Genomic DNA, 20,912 nt, shown 5'->3' with positions numbered 1-20,912 from the left:
GGGATCACAAAAGAGATAAAGCATCTCTTATGCTATTTTCTTAAAAACAAACCTTCACAGAATGGCTGCCCTTTTCCATTCATCTCTATTCCATTGTAGCTGATTCTGTGCAGTTGAAATGAAAATGTTTCGGAGTCAGCGAGTACAAAGCACTGTGTAAGGATCTGGGGCACACTGCTTCCCTTACTGGGTCAACACTTACTGACTTAATGTAGTTTCAACACTTACAACTGCCATTGATTAATAACTGGGCTGTTATCATTCACAAATACTATTAAGAACTTGCCTTATTCATAGGCAGAATAAGTGGCCATGTTTATGGTGTCATTTGAGGACCCCTGTTGAAAAATCTGCAAACCTGTCACGGTGTCTGAAATTCTTCCTTTACAGAAATTCATTTCTTTCTGGTAAGCAGTGCCCTCTTTCTAAAAACATGCAGAAGTACCACATGAAATCCCTAACCCCTGGGTGCGCAATTGTGATCAGATCATTTTCCTGGTTGACTTTATTAAACCTGATGGGTGCCTAAGTCCTGTAAGTGTATGGTCTAATTAATCTCTGCCCATGGAAATCAGATGGAAAGCTCTGATTTTCTATCCTGTGCTCCTACCTGCTAACATCATTCGCTTGTTAACAATTATTGGGTTTTTTTGTTTTTGTTTTTTTTTAAACTGTTGTCAATAGACATGTCAGATTTAAATCTGTGGTTTCAGAAAAACTTTTGGAGCAAGTTTAAACATATGTTTGGCACTATAGGTAAATTTGTATTAAAAAAAAAACAATGTTTGAGTGTGCTTTTGGTAATGTTGAGCTTTCTTTAAATGGCTTGTGGAGTCGTGAACTTTTGCTAATGATGTGGCTCCAAAAGGTAATACGTATTAACATCAGACTTCAACTTTCTGTAAAACTGGTTTACTTAAAGTGGGGGGGGGGTGTGATACTGTATTAGTATTGTTTTAAAGTGGACACTGTAATAAGTGTGGAAAAACAAATAAATATGAAATAAAGTTTTAAATGACCCTTTGTAACTTTATATTCTAAAAACAATATTTCTGACAGAATATAATGGAACCCATTTTAAACCCAAAATGTTACTTTCAAGTCACAGAGCCCTAAAACAATCTTATTATTTTCCTCACTCTGAGTAAAAATTACATCTTTACTCTCCTAAACTCTAATAACTTTTCAGATATAACTTGATAAAAGTACCAGAATACAAAAGTGAAGAGAACTTTTTGGAAGTTCATAAAACTAGAACTCAAATAACTTTTTTTTTTCATTCTCAGCAATCCTTAGGTGAGTCAGGGATATAACTCCCTAAATGGCTGTGTAGGGCATCAGCCTCCTTCCATCTGTAGCTGTAGTTGGCTTAAAATTCACAGCTTTGCTTTGATTTTTGAGAGGGCGGTCTGTTTTTCAACAGATTATCCTTGTCACAGCTAACCTTACAAGTAGTCCCTAATAGTCACAGCTTTTTTTCACACTGCCTATTGTGGTTCCAGAAATGTTTCTATGGAAGATTTCATTTCTTTGGAGAGAACTCTAAATGGCAGGGAGAGGTGGGACATATGCAAAATAAAGTCTGTATACATCTCAATTTTGCTCGGGGTCTTCCCTGACCGAAGACTTAAAACATGGACCATAATAGAGTAATACTCCACAAAGCATGAAAACACAGTCAAAAAGTTAGGCATAACCCAAATGTCCAGCAGGTAGGTCTTCGTCATTGAGGTGAAAGCACTACAAAACACTTACCACTGGCATTTCTGCTGAAAACAGCAAATTTGGGTTTGCAGAATTTCTGCAGTTTGAGTCAACTTAGGTCAGGAATTCATCAATCTTTTTGTCAGAAAGACAGAAGTCTTTTTATTTCCACTAAGTCTTGAGATTACAGGATGTGGGGATAGGAAAATTCCTGGACAGAGTGGGCTTGAAGGGACCATTTTTTAAAAAAATCTGATTTGGTATAGTTCAGTAATTTTTCAGAAAGAGTTCCTAGGCCAGGTAAGTGAGTCCTATCTGGAGTGCAGTCTCTGCTTTTATAGGTTAATGTATATTTATCCACCAAGAAGGGTGTGGCCTATTAGGGCAGAAATATAACACAGATCACCCCATATAAAGTCAGAGAGAAGAATGAAGCACATATTCAAAGAGAAGTCAGCTGTGTAGATTCTTCCTAGGTCCAGCATCCCTTTATGTGGCCCATCTACATGGCAGTCCTGGAGTTTCAGTAGCCACGCCTATCTTTATAACCCACCCACCCCCCTTTTTTTGTTACCTCAAGTGTTTCTATAACTTGCAAGAAAAAAAAAAAAACTTGAAAAAGACAGGTTACAGAGACAGAGATGCTTTCGGATTACCTCAGTCACTAGGGAGTTATTCTATGAATACACAGGGAAATGAGAAAAAATACGAACCAGGCCTCATAAGAGACCACAGCATGGTGCAATTAGAACTGTCAGATCTCACGACCAAACAGAATGCCATTACAAGTACAATGTGTTTACTTCTCAACTCTACTGCCTAACTAATATGGTGACTCAGTGACTCTTCTTCGCTGCTTCAGCTGCTCCTCCGTGGGGAACTTCTCCATAGCAGGCCTCTGTTCTGCCTTTTACCTTCCCTGGGAGTATCTCCTTGTTTCTTTGCTACTCTGACTACATCTCTGTATGTTCCATACTCAAAACTCCCTGGGAGAGGCTCTTACTGGCTCAGTTAGTCAAATCCAGCCTAGAACGCAGAGCTACTCTGCCAGGTCACCACACAGGCCCTGGGCAGCCTTTGGGCCAGGATGGCTGTGTGACATGGGGCATAAGCATAAGAAACCCTTTCAGTCACCTGCTCAAAAGACGGTTGTAGTAGAGCGGCACTCAATGACATGTGCAGTAGGATGGTGTCACATATTGTCACCTATGCTGTGAACTCGGGAATGAAACGTGAGCTCAATAACACACTGCTGAAAACAGCTGTATGCTATTTTTGGATCCAGGAAAAAATATTTAGCAAAGTTTAAGTCTAATAAAACTCACATTACCTGTATCATAAAAATGCACACAAATTCAGTTCTCCGAGTTCCTACCAGGACGCGAACTTCATGAAAAAGAAATATAATTTAAAAAAACTAACCCAAACTATTAAAAACTATTGTTATCGTTGAAACCATAGATTCACACAGCTGGTACGTGGGGAGCCAGGATTTTCTAGAAGTAGTACTCAACTGCTATGTTTAGAAGTGAAGGTCACTGGAATAGTGAAATAATTTCTTCTGGGAAGGTTTTCCCCACCCTCAAGCCTGGGTTGTGATATTTATGGTTACACTAATGAGTTCCTTATTATTTTAAATGAATTAATATTTTTTAACGGCCGCTTTAATTTTTGTGCAGAAATATTGGTAAGTATAATCCACAAACAAACGTTTTTTGGGGTCTTCAATGTTTTCGTGTAAAGAGGACCTGGGACCAAAAAGTTTGAGAACTGCTGTCCTCCAGCATCTCATATCTGTCATTTGCCAACCATCCTAATTCTGTCTCCCCTGAGCTGTGCCTGTCTTGTCGACTCCTGGGTCGCCAGAGCCTCGTGCAGAACCCTGCACTTAGTAGGGGCTGGATAAATACCTGCCCAACTTAAAAATATGGACCTTTTCATTTTCAGCAATGAGTGTAATTCCTGAAAACAAAGTTCTGTTTAGAACAAAAGTATGCTGTGTCTTTCTAAAACAATGACAAAGAAGCGGAGTTTGCCGGCCAGTAAAGCTGGTGTTTACACTGGGATGTTTACATTTATGTCTAAGTTTCAAGTTCGCAGCTCGAGCGCCACTGAATCCTGCAGTACAAGAGGCAGGCAACTGCAGCCCCTCCCATCCTTCCCATGGAGTCAAACTCCAGCCAGAGGAAGGTATGAGACCGATAAAGGAGAAGGCTGACATCAGAAAAAAAAAAGTTGGCCCTTTTACCCCTCATTCGTTCATTCATTCGCTCATTCCGCATTAGACACCAGAGCCGGTGCCAGGAGCTCAGGTCACCAAGAAGAACAATATCCGGTGTCCATCCCATGGAGTCGGAAAGAAACAAGTAAAAGACACGGTTCCTGCGCGGGGGAGGGGCCTTTGGGCGAAGGAGGCGCGTCGTTTTCTCGAAGCCAGAGATATTTGTCCTGCCCGCCCCACCCACTCCCCCAAGATGGCGTCCTCGCGACACCCGCCCGGCCACCTCCGCGAGGGAATATTCCCACGCCTTCCTTCCGTCTCCCTCCCGGGCCGGCCGATTCGCCGGGAACCCCGCGGACCTCAAGGCCCTTGAGGCGTCAGGGCATCCCAGTGGCCCTCGCCCCGCCCCAAGGCCGAACCCGGTGGGCGTCGACGCGCGGCAGTAGCGCTCCCCCCTCTCCGGCGCCCCGCCTCCCCGGGTCTCGCGCCGCGTGCCGGCGTCGGCGCCTTTTGACGCCACAGTGGGCGTGTCGGCGCGACCCGCGACGTCGCGACGCGCCGACAATGGCGGCTGCGTCGGCCTGAGCAGGGCTTAGTTTACAAGTAATATCCTGACGTTGCCGAGGCAGCCGCCGCCGCCTTAGACCCGGTCGGCGGCGGCGGCGGCGGCGGCGGCGCGCCTGCGCGCTCCCGCAGCGCCCTGGACCTAGCGGCGGTGCCGAGGCCCAGCGGAGCAAGCCAGGTGGGCGGCGGCGCGGCCGAGCTCCCAGCATCAGCGCGCGCGCGGTGGGCGGGCAGAGCAGGGGGCGGTGCGGCAGCCGAGCGGCCCCGATTTCCCGGGGACTGCTGGGGCGCCGCGGGGAGGCGGGCCGGGGGGCGGCGGGGCGCGAGCAGAGCGCGATTGACCTCCCTTTTTCTGCTCAGCTCCAGCGTCATTTCGGCCTCTTAGTTCTTCTGAACCCTTCTCCTGAGCTGAGTAGGAAACATGAGCGGCAGCAACTTGGATGGGAACGATGAGTTTGATGAGCAGTTGCGAATGCAAGAATTGTACGGAGACGGCAAGGATGGTGACACCCAGACCGATGCCGGCGGAGAAACCGATTCTCTCGGGCAGCAGCCGACGGACACCCCCTACGAGTGGGACCTGGACAAGAAGGCTTGGTTCCCCAAGGTAGGAGAGTGCCACGGGCGCCACTGCAGAGCGGGTCGCCTGGCCAGCCTCGCGGAGCACTCCTCTTAGGTTTGCTTTGCTGAGATCCTTGGTCCTTGGTCCTAGCCCCCTTGGATAGCGGCGCTTCTTTTTGTTGTGTTTGTTGGGGCACCGATGTGTGAAGGAACGTAAATCTTTAGGGTGGTGTCTTAAATGTAATTTTTAAGTCTTTTCTATGCTTTATTAATCTTGTCTGTGAAGGTCACAGTTGGTAATTACATTGATGACTGCTTTTTATTGCGAAGAGGAAAAACACCAAGAGCAAATTTAGTAGCTGTCCATTTCTGGTAGCCGACCCCACTTGTCCTAGGAACTCAGATGTTTAGCTTATGTACTATGTGCAAAATGCAGTTTCTTGATTTTTTTAAAGTAGCTGTTTACATATCTTTACTAATTGAACTTTCTTTGCACCTTGCTTTACTTTCCTAGCAAATTTTGTCCCTAAGCATATATGTTTGAACCATATAACCACAGGAATAAGACTGGAGACGCACAGAATACAGATGGAAAATATCTGTGTATATTTGTTTGGAGTACTTGGAAATTGCTAAGTATTTTTATTTCAGCTTCGAAGTAAAATAAGTAATGTTAAACTTGGTTCTGTAAACTTTGTGGTAAAAGTGCCCTTTTAATCTGGCTCTCATGAGCAGGAAAGGGCACACTAGTAGCACGCAAATTGACTTGCAAGCCAATAATACAAAACCTGTCTCCATTGCGCGACTGGACGGCTGTTTTAAAAATTCTTTTGCAACTTTTCTTTCCCATTCTGTATTTGTATACATATTCCAATGGCTCCAGATTGTTAAAATTTACGATTTCACTTCTGTATTGGTAGTACTAGTTTTGAGTGCAGATTTGGTTTCTTCAGCATTCTGAATACTTTTAACAAAGGTGTGATAATGGATTAATGTGTGACTTTATCTTTTTATGTTATTGAAGCCCATACCTCTTCAAACTTTGGGTTTTACATTTTCCCCATTCCATGCGTGCCTAATGTTGATTGGTATGATGGTATAACTATATTTCTTTAGTTTTGCAATAACGCTTTTCCCCCAAAGGGGAGGAAGATAGATATGAGTTGGATTTGTCTTTAATTTGTTCTGTTACTAAAAGATAACGTCTTAATTTGTGATAAAGTTAAAATGAGCATTTAGTTTTACAGTTGTTAACTCCATTCTTTATATACCAAGTCAGAGTTCTGTTCTACGTGCTCTCTGCATACAGATATTTAAGTACTTATTGTACACGTATATTTGTGCATGTGTACAGTAAGAGAAAAGTGGATTCTGTGGTTAGATTATTCATTGACTGTTGGTTTTTATTGTTTTATTATCTGGTACTTCCTTTGTTGTATGTATTTGTAGCCTTAGTTAAGTAGACTGTAGAGAGGTAGTAATTTACAAATGAAACAACTAGAAAAGGTGCCAGCATCATTTAAAATGCTTTAAATCATATCTCAGACATTTGCATTGATCGTCTAAGTACTCGTGTCTTATTTTTTATCACCGCATGCACAATTTTCTATATAAGATGACTATTGCATTTATACTCTAATAACTACAACTATTATCCACAGAAACACTTCTGTTTTAAGTTGTGTAACCATGCTGTAAAAACAATTTAAACTTCTTATGGGTGGAAATAATTTTGAATTTCTCTGTCTGGGTCTGCTGAATTGCTTGTTTAGATCACTGAAGATTTCATTGCTACATATCAGGCCAATTATGGCTTCTCTAATGATGGCGCATCTAGTTCTACCGCAAATGTTGAAGATGTCCATGCTAGAACTGCAGAGGAACCTCCACAAGAAAAAGCCTCAGAACCCACTGATCCCAGAAAGAAGGGAGAAAAAAGAAAGGCTGAGTCAGGTAAGTGGTTCTGGCTTACACATTTTAAGTGTAAAAATTAAAAATATGGGTGTGCATATGTACAGTTGCTTTTCCGAGAATTATAATAGCTTTGAAGGAATAAGGTGAGTTTTTTCTTAAAGGTAGTGTCAGAGTTATAAAGAATCAAGATAAACTGGCCATCATTTTTCCCAGATAGGGCTCTAAAACTAATTATTTGTCAAAAGATTTAAATCCTTTGAAAGCTGGGCAGTGATTTGAGTTAGTTTATCTTGGTCTTTTAAGAGTAAGAGAAAGGTCCTGGAAGTTTCAAGAAACTGCTGCTTTGTCCAGATTCCATAATATGACTCTTATCTTTTCTTGCAAGTGTTTTATTTATTTAATTAATTTTGATTTCTAGGATGGTTTCATGTTGAAGAAGACAGAAATACAAATGTATACGTGTCTGGTATGTATAACTTTTTAAACAAGTTTAAGGTAGGAAATACTCAATTTTGAGATTTTTCATGAAGTGATTTTGAGCTTTCAGTTTCTCCAGAGTCCATTTTTTATCATTGTGTCATTTTTTGTTCAGCCGTTTATGTTAGTAAGGAATATGTGTGTTTATTACAGAACCAAGAAATTTAGTGTGTAACTTTGCATACCAACCTTTGGGCCTCATTAATGTAACTTATAGCAGTGTGTCCCTTCCCATTCAGTGAGGCCCTTAACAAAGCATAATTTTAATGTATATTTGAACACACAGAAATGTGAAATGTCTTCAGTTCTGTAAACGTAAAACTCTTACATATATTTAGAAAATCAACACTGCATTCACCTAAGTTATAGATTTCTAATTGATAGAATGCTAAGTAATTCACTTTCATTATCAATTATAAATGTTTTTTAATTTTTCTTAAATGACAGGTTTGCCTCCAGATATTACAGTGGATGAATTTATACAACTTATGTCCAAGTTTGGCATTATTATGAGAGATCCTCAGACAGAGGAATTTAAGGTCAAACTTTACAAAGATAATCAAGGAAATCTTAAAGGAGATGGTCTTTGCTGTTATTTGAAGGTAAGTTGTATGATCAAATAAGTTTCTTATATCTTCGTTTTTAACTCAGGAACCAGGGCTATAATTTCTGTAGATGGTAACCAACACCAAGGACTACTCAAAACAGGATATGAAGAAAACTGAAATTTCAGTTAGTACCTGTGTGTATCACATTGGTAAGATTATTTACTTGTTTTAAGAAAATATATTATCAGGTTAAAGTGTTATATAAGTATGTGACTGGAGTGCTTCTTTTGTCTTGAAAAATTCTCACTGGAAAGATTTCTTTATTGATGTGTACAGTCAATTCAGACTACATTTTAAAAATTCAAGCAGAAAAAAAAGCCAGTGACATTTTAGTTGTCCATTGGAATGAATTACACCAGGGTTCAGCAAACTCCGGCTCTGTTTTGGTAAATACAGCTTTATGGAACACAGCCACACCAATTCATTTATGCATTTGTCTATGGTTGCCTTTGTGTTTCATTGATAGGGTTGAGTGATTGCAGCACAGACCTTGTGGCCTACAAAGCCTAAAATATTTACAAACTGGCCCTTTAACAAAAGGACTTTTCTGACCCTTTTATTAGACCATGAAGGAGACGATAGCTTATTCTTACTCCTTTAAAATATTTTTTTGAATGTGAGAAAAGAGAGAGTGGTATTAAGAGAAATTTGCAGAACTGTATGTAGTCATAGTACCATAAATTACACAAAGAAACCTCAGTGCCAAAAGCAGCCATCATTCCTGGAACACCTGCCACCTTAGGAGCATGTGTTATACATTATCACAGGGTACAGAACAAATGATGACATGTACATAAGTCAAACCTGAAAATAATTACAGAGTAAAATCAAAATGGTAAAGCAAAAGTACAAACACCACAGGTGTGTTGTGAGCATGCAGTATTCCAGTGGGATCAGAAGAGGGTAGGATTAAGGTGACAGCTTTTTGGGAAATAGGTTTTTGACCTGAATCTTAAACGTGATGGTAATGGGACATGAGCATGACCATTTTAGGATGGTAGTTTTGTAATGTTCAAATGTAAGGAGATTTGAGAGTTTTATAAGTTCTTTAAGGATTATTCAAAAATCTGATAACAGATTCTTAGGGAGTTCTGTTAGATGTTTAAAATTTTTTAAAGGAAAAAAAATAGGGTTTTGAGACCCATAGAAGTACAAGATTGTCAAAACAGTCAATTGAGTTCCAGGAAAATATAGTGAATTATTCCAGGACCCATATTTATGTGAGCAGCTGAGTTCAGTTATCCATTTTTGTTTTCTACAGGTCCTCTGATCTTTGACTCTGTTTGTATAGGGCTGATAACTGTCCTTTCTGTAAGACCCGGAATCCATACATGTATTTAATATAAAGTACAAGTCATCAAATAATTGTCTTCTGCTTCTCAGTGTATTGCAGACTTACAATTTAATGGATGAACCAAAAAATTAAAGGCTGGCTATGGTGTTCCCAGTTCCTTGAGTCATCTAGTCTTTTAAGTAAGAGTATTATAGGATTTTAAAAGAAATACACCTTAGAAATCATGCAGATTTGCCCCCTTCATTCTGCAGATAAGAAATTGCAGCCTCAAGAGACAGAATTACCCAATAATAACATAATTTACTGAACACCTACCATATGCTAGTCCTTATCCTTTCTATGCATTATTTCATTTAATTTTGTCAAGAACGTTGTGATGAAGGTATTAACTATTTCCATTTTACATATGACGATACTGGGGCTCAGGAAGCTTGAATAATTTACCCAAGTTCACACAGCCAGTTAGGGACAGCTGTGTCTCAAATGCAGGTGTCCTGGTTCGGATTCTAGAGTTCTTTATCTCAAAGAGAGAAAAAGATCTCATATATTAGTACTATATAAATATAAGAATTTAAATTATTTTGTGTATAATCATCATTCATCTAAAAAACTCCTGAACTTTTATTTTGTTGTATAACTGACTATATTTTATCTTACCTTTATAAAGAGAGAATCTGTGGAACTTGCATTAAAACTTTTGGATGAAGATGAAATTAGAGGCTACAAATTACATGTTGAGGTGGCAAAGTTTCAACTGAAGGGAGAATATGATGCCTCAAAGAAGAAGAAGAAGTGCAAAGACTATAAGAAGAAGCTGTCTATGCAACAAAAGTTTGTAATTTTTTTCCCTTTTGAAAAGTTCTATATATTCTAGAGTATATTTTTGGTAATAGCCATCTAGTTTTATTCTGTCAAATGTGCCTACACATTATTTTAAAATAATTTCATTAGATCATCTGGTACTTCTAGCAATCTATACAATAGGATAATTTAGCAGTAGTGGGAATTTTAATTTTCCAGGGTGTTTATTTGTAATATAATAAGGGCTTCAATGAGCTAAGAGAAGCCATCTGTTTGGAAAACGTTGAACATCAAATTAAATAAGATAGTTAGGCTTCTGTACCAGAACCATTAGTTTACCTTCTGTGTGGATTTAAATCACTTGTACCGGGGCTAAATTTTTATGTACAGGTTTGTTATAGGAATTAGAAATGACAGGATTTTATAATTGTATTTACTGTAGTTGTATGTAGTATATACTTAATGTCATCAAGTTTCTGTTATTATTCTGTTTGTTTAATGTACTTTGCAATATACTAGTTTTAAGAAATTAGTCAAAATGATAAATACTTTTATCAGAGTAAATTCTAGTGACACTTCTAACACCATGCTTAAACTAATGAAATATCATAAAAGCATTTGGTTGTGATGTCTCATCGTTTTTACAAGAGTAGGTAAAATTGCTAACCACATATTTTTTAAACAGTATCAGTAAAATTTATGATTGTAACAGAGTGAGTAGTTTTACATAAAAAGTGCAGTTTGTTTTTTATAATGATAAAGTACCTAAAAACCAATACAATTTAAAAGTATTTTTTAGCCTCAAAGTGTATCCTTCTGAACTCATAAATACTAGGAATTAGAGATTTTTCAAGGGTCTCATTGGAATGTTTGTATAATCAGACAACAGTTGCCCTGAAAAACATTAAATCTGGGGATTTCAGATACTGGGGCCATTTTGCCTCTGCCTTTTATTTTATTTTATTCTATTCTATTTTATTTTATTTTATTTTATTTATTTGAGGCAGGAGTCTTGCTCTGTCACACAGGCTGGAGTGCAGTGGTGCAATGTTGGCTCATTGCAACCTACACCTCTAGGGTTCAAGCTATACTCATGCCTCAGTCTTCCCAGTAGCTGGGATTACAGATGTGCACCACCACACCTGGCTAATTTTTGTATTTTTAGTAGAGACAGGGTTTCACCATGTTGGCCAGGCTGGTCTTGAACTCCTGACCTCAAGTGATCTACCCGCCTCAGCCTCCCAAAGTGCTGGGATTATAGGTGTGAGCCACCGCACATGGCCCCCTGCCCATTATTTTTATTTCAGAAAGTTTTCGGACTGGAACTGTGACTGAAATACAGTTTGTTGTTGTAAAATCCAGTAATTATTAAATATTCAATAAAGTACTGTATGAACAACTCATTTTTTTCTCTCTCCAAGTCTGAAGCAAAATTTACAGTTTGTTGTTACTGCTTCATTGCCTCAGGCAGTTGGATTGGAGACCTGAGAGGCGAGCCGGACCATCCCGGATGCGCCATGAGCGAGTTGTCATCATCAAGAATATGTTTCATCCTATGGATTTTGAGGTAGGAAGTGGTGTACTTACTGATATAAATGCTGATAGGCTTTCTTTCTCTCAAGGGAGCCTGGAGCTTGCTTGCCCCATCTTTGTTATGTCACCTCCTACGTGTTTGTGCAGTGAGGAGTAAAGGAAGATGGAGCCAAGAAGCTACTTAAGTCTTTTGATTTCCCTTCCCTTTGTTAAGCCCAGTATTGTTTTAAAGTATATCTCAGATAAGACTGTTTAATAACCATACTGCGCCCCAAACAGCAGCTACTTGGTATGAGAAACCATTGAAACTTATCATCATTAAAAGATTTATGGGAACTGCTTGTGGATTTTGAGTGCAGGCCAACAAGTATGGGCTGATTTTGGTGGGGAGTACCAGCTTCACAATTGTGAATGCAAACTTCAGCTTGGTACTAAAAGTTACAATGCTTAATGTCCGTGGAAAAGTCCAAGAACAGCAAGTAAAAGTGAATAAGTACATCTGTTATATATCAACTTTTTAAAATGATTTAAAAAAAATAAAGTGAATGGAACTGTCCTTCCTCCTCTCAAAAAAGTGAATAAAGGAGGAGCAAAGAACAAGGAGTTCTAAGGAATATTGTCATCAAAGTACCTTGTGTTACTTTCTGCCTCTATTCTTATCTCTGTCTACTGGTGTAGACTGATTTTATTGTTAGTGGAGAAACAACTCTTTCTTCTCTCCCTGGTTCTGAAATTAGTGATAGCAAGTTATACAGAAAGCAGATTATACAGATAGCAAATTATACAGAGAAAAATGTTCATAATGTAAACTTCCAGGTTTACAAATGATCTAGTTGTCATCAGTGCCCATTCCTGACCCTTTTGTGCATTTAAGCAGTCAAAATGATAATAGTAGCTCCCTTAGCGAGGGCTCCACAACGGACAGTTCAGCTCTATCTCAATGAATAGTGTTGTGATTACTGTGTACCTATGGAGTTTGGGCATCTTTTGAGGTCATTGGAAAGATACGTGTGGTTTATTTATGAGATTGATTGATTGATGTCTCTTCTGACCAGAAATCTGGAAGAATTTTGAAATATAACAGTTTACAGTTTTACGGTTGCAGTGATAATGAAATATGGTTTAAAAACACATGCACACCAGTTGCATTTTGAAATACTGTTTTTGCCAGCAATAACTTTAAAATAAACGCATAGAATTACAAAACCATTAGCTGGACATGGTGGCGCATGCCTATAATCCCAGCTACTCAGAAGGCTGATTCAGGAGAACCACTTGAACCTGGTAGGCGGAGGTTACGGTAAAATTGCGCCACTGCACTCCAGCCTGGGCAACAGAGCGAGACTCCATCTCAAAAAAAAAGAACCAAAAACAAAACAAAACAAAACCAGATCATAGTCATTAAAGCAGCATATAAAATAAATGCATAGATTGATCACAATAGTTAGTCTGCTAAATACAACTCCGAGATTTCTATTATTTATTACATTTTATCCCCCTGCTAAATAAGTGATTTGTTGAACAGAAAATCAAACACTGCATGTTCTCACTCATCGGTGGGAATTGAACAATGAGAACACTTGGACACAGGAAGGGGAACATCACACACCGGGGCCTGTTGTGGGGTCGGGGGAAGGGGGAGGGATAACATTAGGAGATATACCCAATGTAAACGACGAGTTAATGGGTGCAGCACAGCAACGTGGCACATGTATACATATGTAACAAACCTGCGCGTTGTGCACACGTACGCTAGAACATAAAGTATAATAATAATAAAATAAGTGATTTATTAGGTGACATATTTATTTCTGTGACTTGAGGTCTTTGATTCACACATTTCATACTCCTGCCACTCGAGTGTGAATGTAAATGCAAACCTAATTCAAAGTATCTGGAACCTCTGCAAGTAGAAATCTGTTGTGTAATTTTATCTATTCTTGTTTCTGCCTCCTGCCTTGCTCATTGAAACACCTTATTTGAGTCTAAGGATCACCCTGGGCAGCCTTAGCTTTTCCTAGCTTAACAAATATTCTTTCCCCAAGACCACATTTACTCTACCTTGACCCCTGTATATTCCCTCCAGTGAATATTCTTAAAGATAGAAGTTTCATGCTTGCAAATTCCTGATTTTTTTTTTAATCTTCTTGGTTTAGTATAAACATTACTTTGGAGTTACAGAGCCTTTATGCTACCCTATTTTGTTGCCTTCATAGCATTTATTATTATCTGAAGTAATTTTGACTCGTCTACTAGAATGCGAGCTCCATGACACCCAGTATTTTGTCTACCTTGTTTGCTGCTGTATTCTCAGTACATAGAATTGTGCCTGGCACACAGTTGGCCCTTAATATTTATGTGATGAAGAATTGAAAGAATTATTAAATGAAACCCTTGTTATTTACAAGCCAGAGTCTTTTCATTCATCCGGTGGATAAAACATTTTCTCTTCAGCATCTTTGCAAATGAAAGCAAATTTTCTTTTTAGATGCTTATGCCACAAAGGATGGTAGGACATTGTTTTGGCAGTGGTGGAATTAGTTCACAAAGAAATGCTTGGTGATGCTATCCTTGTTTGCCCATCTTCATGGTCTCACATGGTCCAACTAGCTTGCTGAAAGCGTGTCAGCAAGAAGAGTGACAATCTTGCTTTTGTTCACTGTCTCTGAGCACCTGAACCTCAGTGTAGACCTGTGCTGTCAGATATGGTAGCCTTGTGTGGTTAAATGTAAATTAATTAAAATGAAATAAAATTCAGTTCATCACTTGTACTAGGCACATGTAGCTAGTAGCTACCATGTTGGATAATGCAGATATACAACATTTTCATCATCACAGAACCTTCTATTGGACAACACTGGTATAGACATTGTATAACTTTTGACAGAAGTGTCCAACAGGAAAACCTGCTTTTATTGCATGTTTTTTTTGGGTGGGGGGTGTTTGATTTGACTGAAGACTCCATATGAGCCTAAAGAACACACAGCAGCGTTGAGCTTTTTACTGGAAAACAAAAACTGAATTGTCAGGTTATCCTGAAGTATCTGAAAGGAGTCAGATTTTGGGTGGAGGGGTATATTTTGATTCCAAACAGTTAGAAGCAACATACCTAAGAATACTGTCTGATATCAGGGTAAATAGTGAAGGCTAGCTAACATTTTTAATGTAACTTCAGAGGGTCTTCAGTATTTAATTCAAATCCGTATTTTAAAATGCATTGCCTGGCAAATTTGAATACCAAGACATGAAGAGTCAAAACTCAGATGCATAAGCCGGGCGTGGTAGCACGCACCTGTAATCCCAGCTACTCAGGAGGCTGAGGCACGAGGATCACTTGAATCCGGGAGGCAGAGGTTGCAGTGAGCCAAGATCGCGCCACTGCCCCTCCAGCCTGGGCGACAGAGTAAGACTCTGTCTTCAAAAAAAAAAAAAAAAAAAAAAAAAAAGCAAAGCAGTGAGACATTGGTATAGAAATAAAGGTGATGCCTACCCCCACCATGGAATCACACTTCAATTTAAAAGTTGTTAAACGTGTTGAAACAGTTTTTTAAAAATATAATCCTGATTTTCCTTGGTGAATAAAAGAGAGGTATTAGAAACAGTTTGTCAAATTCTTAAAAAGATTTTCTTGAATATTGGCTTTGTACAAAAGTCTGTGCTATTTTCTGTGAGGTATCTGAAACTCAATAAAACAAAGTTCCTGCCTTCTGAAAGCACTCACTCTAATAGGAGTTAAACACACACACACACACACACACACACACACACACACACACCCACCCCAAAAGCCATAACTTTTAGTCTCTACTCCTATTCTTCTCAGGTCTGATAATTTTATATACAGCAGATTGGCTGCTTCTCCAAAACTGGGATTTATAAGTGGGGAAATCCAGAGTTCTGCCAACTGTAGTTTTAGAAGCCTCAGATTTATGCAAATGAGTACGATTTTATATTTTTTTATTTTAAATCAGATTTCAGTAACTCCCTGCGAGCTTATTTTTGCTTTTTGAAGAACCTTATGGGAAGAAAGCCACAATTCTCTATAGTTCCTCTAGCTGATGAGAAAAATGAAAGCGTGTAAGAAAGATAGATGCACTTAAATGTTTCCTAGAAAGTATAAGTCACCTTCAATAGAAATTTATAGATAGGATATTTTCATTTATATTTGTATGTAGTTGAAATTCAAGCTGATAATGTAGCTTTTCCTGAGCCCCTTTTATGCATTGGTGCTTTGAGAGAGAGTTGTTAATTCCCAGAGGGAATCTTAAATCATTTTGTTGTTATAGGGAGATTTCCACCTGAACTCTAGGCTACTAGAAACAGCAGTACTTGAATGTTCTTAATAGGGTCATAGTTACAAGAAAGCAACAGCTAAGAATGTATTTTATTGCATGCTTAATAACAGCTCCTTATTTGTATGGTTCTGTTACAGTGTGGGAAAGAGACAAGACAAACAGTAATCCTTATCATGTTTACTCTGTGAGTTAAAATAGCATCTTGGAAGCACAAAAATCAATCTTAGGACACTTAGTCAATAAAAGGGATGTATTACTCTCTCTCTCCATTACAACATTTCTGTAAATAGGAATGTATCCAAAACACAAAGCAAAGGGTTCTCATCAGCGTGATGTTGATGCCCATGCAGAACATAGGAATTAGCAGTCTGACTGAATATGCACCACAGGACTTCCGCCTTCTTCTCCTGCTCTGCCACTGTAGGCCCCTTCTGCTGCCTGCCATACTTGTCCATTTCCTTTGTTTAAAGCAGGGCAAACCTATAGGAGTAGCAGTGGATTTAGTAGTCTAATTTTATTTGATTTTGAGTTTTAAAAAAATTTTATAGACTGAAAAACACAGCTCACCTTAAGCGAAACCTTTTTGTGTCTGTTGATTTATCAGAACAAGAAATTGGATTCTCAGGATTTATAGTTAAAGAAGGGAGCACACCCATTTTCATCATGCGTATTTTTCAGGATGATCCGTTGGTGCTGAATGAGATCAGAGAAGACCTTCGAGTAGAGTGTTCGAAGTTTGGACAAATTAGGAAGCTCCTTCTCTTTGATGTAAGTTCATGGCTTGGACATACGGATCCTGAAGCAGTCATTCCTCCACCTTATAAGTTCTTCCCAGATGTTAGTATACCCCTGGATTTTAGATTAATGTTTTTATAGAGTAGTCTACTATCTTGTGATAATCATCTATTAGCAATAATGAGATGAACATGGATTACAAGCCAAGGATTTGATGGATTTGGTATGCCTTGCTTATTTTCCATCATCATTACCCTAAAGTACATGATCAGGTGAAAGAGGGTACAAGAAAAATGTTTGAGATCTCTGGTTCCCTATTAGTCACATTTTCTCCTCTTTGTGAATTGTTCTCATCCTCCATATTTGGAACAATCAGGGAAAATATTCTCCTGTGTATTTCCTCTTCTCACCCTCTTTTTACTTCCAAAATTGACACCCAGTAATTAAGAGTCACCATTTATTGCTTGTGTATTACAAGCTACTTTACATGTTATCTTACTTAATTCTCAAAACCCTTTGAGGCAGGTTAGCACTATTATACCCATTTTACAGATGGGGAAGCTAACACTTTAGAAATTGAGCACCTGGCCCAAGGTTGTTCATCTGGTAACTGACAGAGCCAGGATTTAATCCCAGGGCAATATGACTTCAGAGTTTACACTCTTAACAATTATACTGTCCTGCTTCTCAGACAGGGATGTCAGCAGAAACATTTCCAAGGACATTGTGCTTGGTTCTTGCTAGGTAAGATTAAGGTAAAGAAGCAGCTGACTGCATGTGACTGGCTGGGATAAAAGGGAAGAAAGACTTCATACATAAAGTCTTTTACTTCAGAGTATCAGAGAGAACACTACTACTTACCTACTTTGTGAAATGTATGTGTTTTATTTTTAATCTTACCGTTCATTCCTTTTTTTTCTTTCTTGTCTTTCTAGAGGCACCCAGATGGTGTGGCCTCTGTGTCCTTTCGGGATCCAGAGGAAGCTGATTATTGTATTCAAACTCTGGATGGAAGATGGTTTGGTGGCCGTCAAATCACTGCCCAGGCATGGGATGGGACTACAGATTATCAGGTAAATTCTGCAGCTTGTCAGGGACACACACATTGTTTCATTACCAACAAATACTGATCCTTCAGATCTAAATTTTGGGTTTGGTTTAACCTATGTAATGTAACAATGCTTCTTTTCTTTTTATTTATTTACATGTTTTAATTTTTTACTCTTCCTCTTTATTATTTACAATGCTTCTTTTAAATAATATTTTGCATTCAGAAGATAAAGAACTATTTGAGTTTTTCAGTTTATAAATCTGAAAGTTTGAGGCTTGTTCAGAATAGTGATAAGAAAAGAACACATTCAACCAAATGTTACTCTTCCTTTGTATGCTGTGAAGTATGGACAGAGCTCAAATATTAACTTTTTAAGAGATGAGACATTTCTGCAGTACTGTGATATTTGGCCTTTATTCAAGTGATCTTATTTAAGGTCAACTCTAGTAAATCAAGATGTAAAGTTTTGAAAACTGAAGACAGGGAATTGCTTTCCTAAGAAGAGATGCTTTATAAAATTAAGGTTGTTTCATCAATATTAGATATGTTCAGAAAAGTAACCTTTTGCCTAAAACTTATTTTAATGGCAGTCTCCATTTATCTACAGGTGGAGGAAACCTCAAGAGAAAGGGAGGAAAGGCTGAGAGGATGGGAGGCTTTCCTCAATGCTCCGGAGGCCAACAGAGGCCTTAGGCGTTCAGATTCTGTCTCTGCTTCCGAAAGGGCAGGGCCTTCTAGAGCAAGGCATTTTTCAGAGCACCCCAGCACATCTAAAATGAATGCTCAAGAAACTGCAACTGGAATGGCGTTTGAAGAACCTATAGATGAGAAGAAGTTTGAAAAGACAGAAGATGGGGGAGAATTTGAAGAAGGTGCTTTTGAAAACAATGCTAAAGAAAGTAGCCCCGAAAAAGAAGCCGAAGAAGGTGTCCCTGCAAAAGAATCTGAAGAGGGCTGCCCCAAAAGAGGGTTCGAAGGTGGCTGCCCCCAAAAAGAGTCTGAAGAAGGCAATCCCGTAAGAGGATCTGAAGAGGGTAGTCCTAAAAAAGAGTCTAAAAAGAAGGCACTCAAAAATGATTGTGAAGAGAATGGCCTCGCAAAGGAATCTGAAGATGACCCCAACAAGGAATCTGAAGAGGAGGCTGGCCCCACAAAAGAGTCCGAAGAAGATGACTCAGAGAAAGAGTCTGACGAAGACTGCTCTGAAAAACAGTCTGAAGATGGCTCCGAAAGAGAATTTGAAGAAAATGGTCTCGAGAAAGATTTGGACGAGGAAGGCTCTGAAAAAGAGCTTCATGAAAATGTTCTTGACAACGAGTTAGAGGAAAATGACTCCGAAAACTCTGAATTTGAAGATGACGGCTCTGAAAAAGTGTTAGATGAGGAAGGCTCTGAGAGAGAGTTTGACGAAGATTCAGATGAAAAGGAAGAAGAGGAGGATACATATGAAAAAGTATTTGATGATGAGTCCGATGAGAAAGAGGATGAAGAATATGCAGATGAAAAGGGGCTTGAAGCTGCTGGTAAAAAGGAGGAAGAAGGTGATGCAGATGAAAAGCTGTTTGAAGAGTCAGATGAAAAGGAAGATGAAGATGCAGACGGAAAGGAAGTTGAAGATGCTGACGAAAAGTTGTTCGAAGATGATGATTCCAATGAGAAGTTGTTTGATGAGGAGGAAGATTCCAATGAGAAGTTGTTTGATGATTCTGATGAGAGGGGGACTTTGGGTGGTTTTGGGAGTGTTGAAGAAGGGCCCCTATCCACTGGCAGCAGCTTTATTCTCAGTAGCGATGATGATGATGATATTTAATCCCTTAAACTTGCTTTTTAGGGAGAGTCCTCCATCTACATTTGCCTGTGCTTCAGGGTAATTACTAGTAGTGTTACATGAACATGTGCATAGTGGTAGGATGCCATCAGATTAAAGCATTGAAGTTTTTCATTGTTACCTGTACCTAATGGTTTTAAATATATGTTAATTGATTGTTTAGTTAAAATGTCATAGTTACAATGCAAGTAAACTGGATACTTGTTCTTTTGTCAGATTTGTTAAATGCATGCAGAATAATATTTTTAAAAGCATTGATTGAAGTTTGTGATATTCATCAATAAAAATAAGTTGATAATACGCAGAAACTGAAAATTGGACTTGAGGTAAATTGCATTGTAAATTCTTGATACCGCTTTATTTATACTGACGGTTGGCTTTTCTGAGGACTTGAAGAATCCCTTTGTAGTCTCCTTGCTTCCCGCTGGTAGTAGCACATATGTCTCCATTTCCTCTCTATAAACCAGAACATGTTCCTAAACTCAGAAAACAACCCTCTGGATTTGCTTTTTCTGCCCAGCCCTTGCAAATTAACTCTTGTTTGTTTTCTACCCTCTTTCCATTAAAATTGACTCTCAGATGTGCAAAAGTGAATTTCCTGTGGTCTACAGCTCCCATTATTATTAAAAATCTAGAGAACCAGATTAGAATTCTGCCTTGTACTGTTAGCCTCCTTGGGCCCCTTTAGAAGTTAATTCAAGTTAGAGGACCTCTTCCCAGAAAAAAATGGGGAGGTTCGTGGATGCCCTGAAGTTGAAGAACTTCATGCATGCTTCAGTTGTTCTTTTTTTTAGAATCTTAGTGCCTAGCACTGTGCAAAGTTGTGTAGTCCCAATAAAATTGTGGGTCTTTCTTGATTATGCTTTCCAAATTCAGTATTGATGAATTTACTTTTGATGTAGCATTAAGAAGCTGTTCTCAGAAATTAGAAGCATTAAAATAAACTGCATTGGTGCTCTTTCATTACAGTATCTGTAAGTGTAACCCTATAGATAGAGAAGAGTTCCTATACTTCAAGTCTGTTTTTATTTTGAGAATTTTTTAGTTGATGTCTGGGATTTCGTAAAATCTTCAGGATTTTCACCAGGGATAAGTCAGTAAATGGGGTGAAGAAAGTTAAGTATAGAAAAATTGCAAACCAAAATAGTATTTCCTTTAAAGATAAGCCAGAAGCATTTCAACTTGAATTTATTGGAAAATTGTTTTTTTAAATGAAAGGAAAAGAATGCTTTACCTTCCATATACAGTGGTTACAACGGATTACCCTACAACATAAATTAGCTCTGAGACCATTAGGAGAATTTATTTCATTCTTTACGTTAAAAT

General features: G+C 38.8%; 1 protein-coding gene across 2 annotated transcripts; it reads left to right on the top strand.

Moving 5' to 3' along the window:
• The first annotated feature begins 4,314 nt into the window (after nt 1-4,314).
• HTATSF1 (HIV-1 Tat specific factor 1) lies at nt 4,315-19,901 on the top strand. 2 transcript variants are annotated; one of them, XM_031660764.1, is made up of 10 exons: nt 4,315-4,667; nt 4,850-5,096; nt 6,823-7,003; nt 7,383-7,430; nt 7,889-8,043; nt 10,011-10,174; nt 11,612-11,711; nt 16,651-16,740; nt 17,643-17,780; nt 18,366-19,901. In XM_031660764.1, the coding sequence occupies exons 2-10, from the start codon at nt 4,911-4,913 to the stop codon at nt 19,566-19,568; spliced, it is 2,265 nt and encodes a 754-aa protein (XP_031516624.1). In that variant the 5' UTR covers nt 4,315-4,667; nt 4,850-4,910; the 3' UTR covers nt 19,569-19,901. The 2 variants fall into 2 exon arrangements, with proteins under 2 accessions (XP_031516624.1, XP_031516625.1); XM_031660765.1 differs by lacking the exon at nt 4,315-4,667 and having other exon boundaries at nt 4,727-5,096; nt 18,366-19,894.
• Nucleotides 19,902-20,912: the final 1,011 nt, after the last annotated feature.

Source organism: Papio anubis, chromosome X, assembly GCF_008728515.1.
Source record: "Papio anubis isolate 15944 chromosome X, Panubis1.0, whole genome shotgun sequence".
Taxonomy (NCBI): domain Eukaryota; kingdom Metazoa; phylum Chordata; class Mammalia; order Primates; family Cercopithecidae; genus Papio; species Papio anubis.
This window is presented reverse-complemented; position numbering and strand designations above follow the sequence as displayed.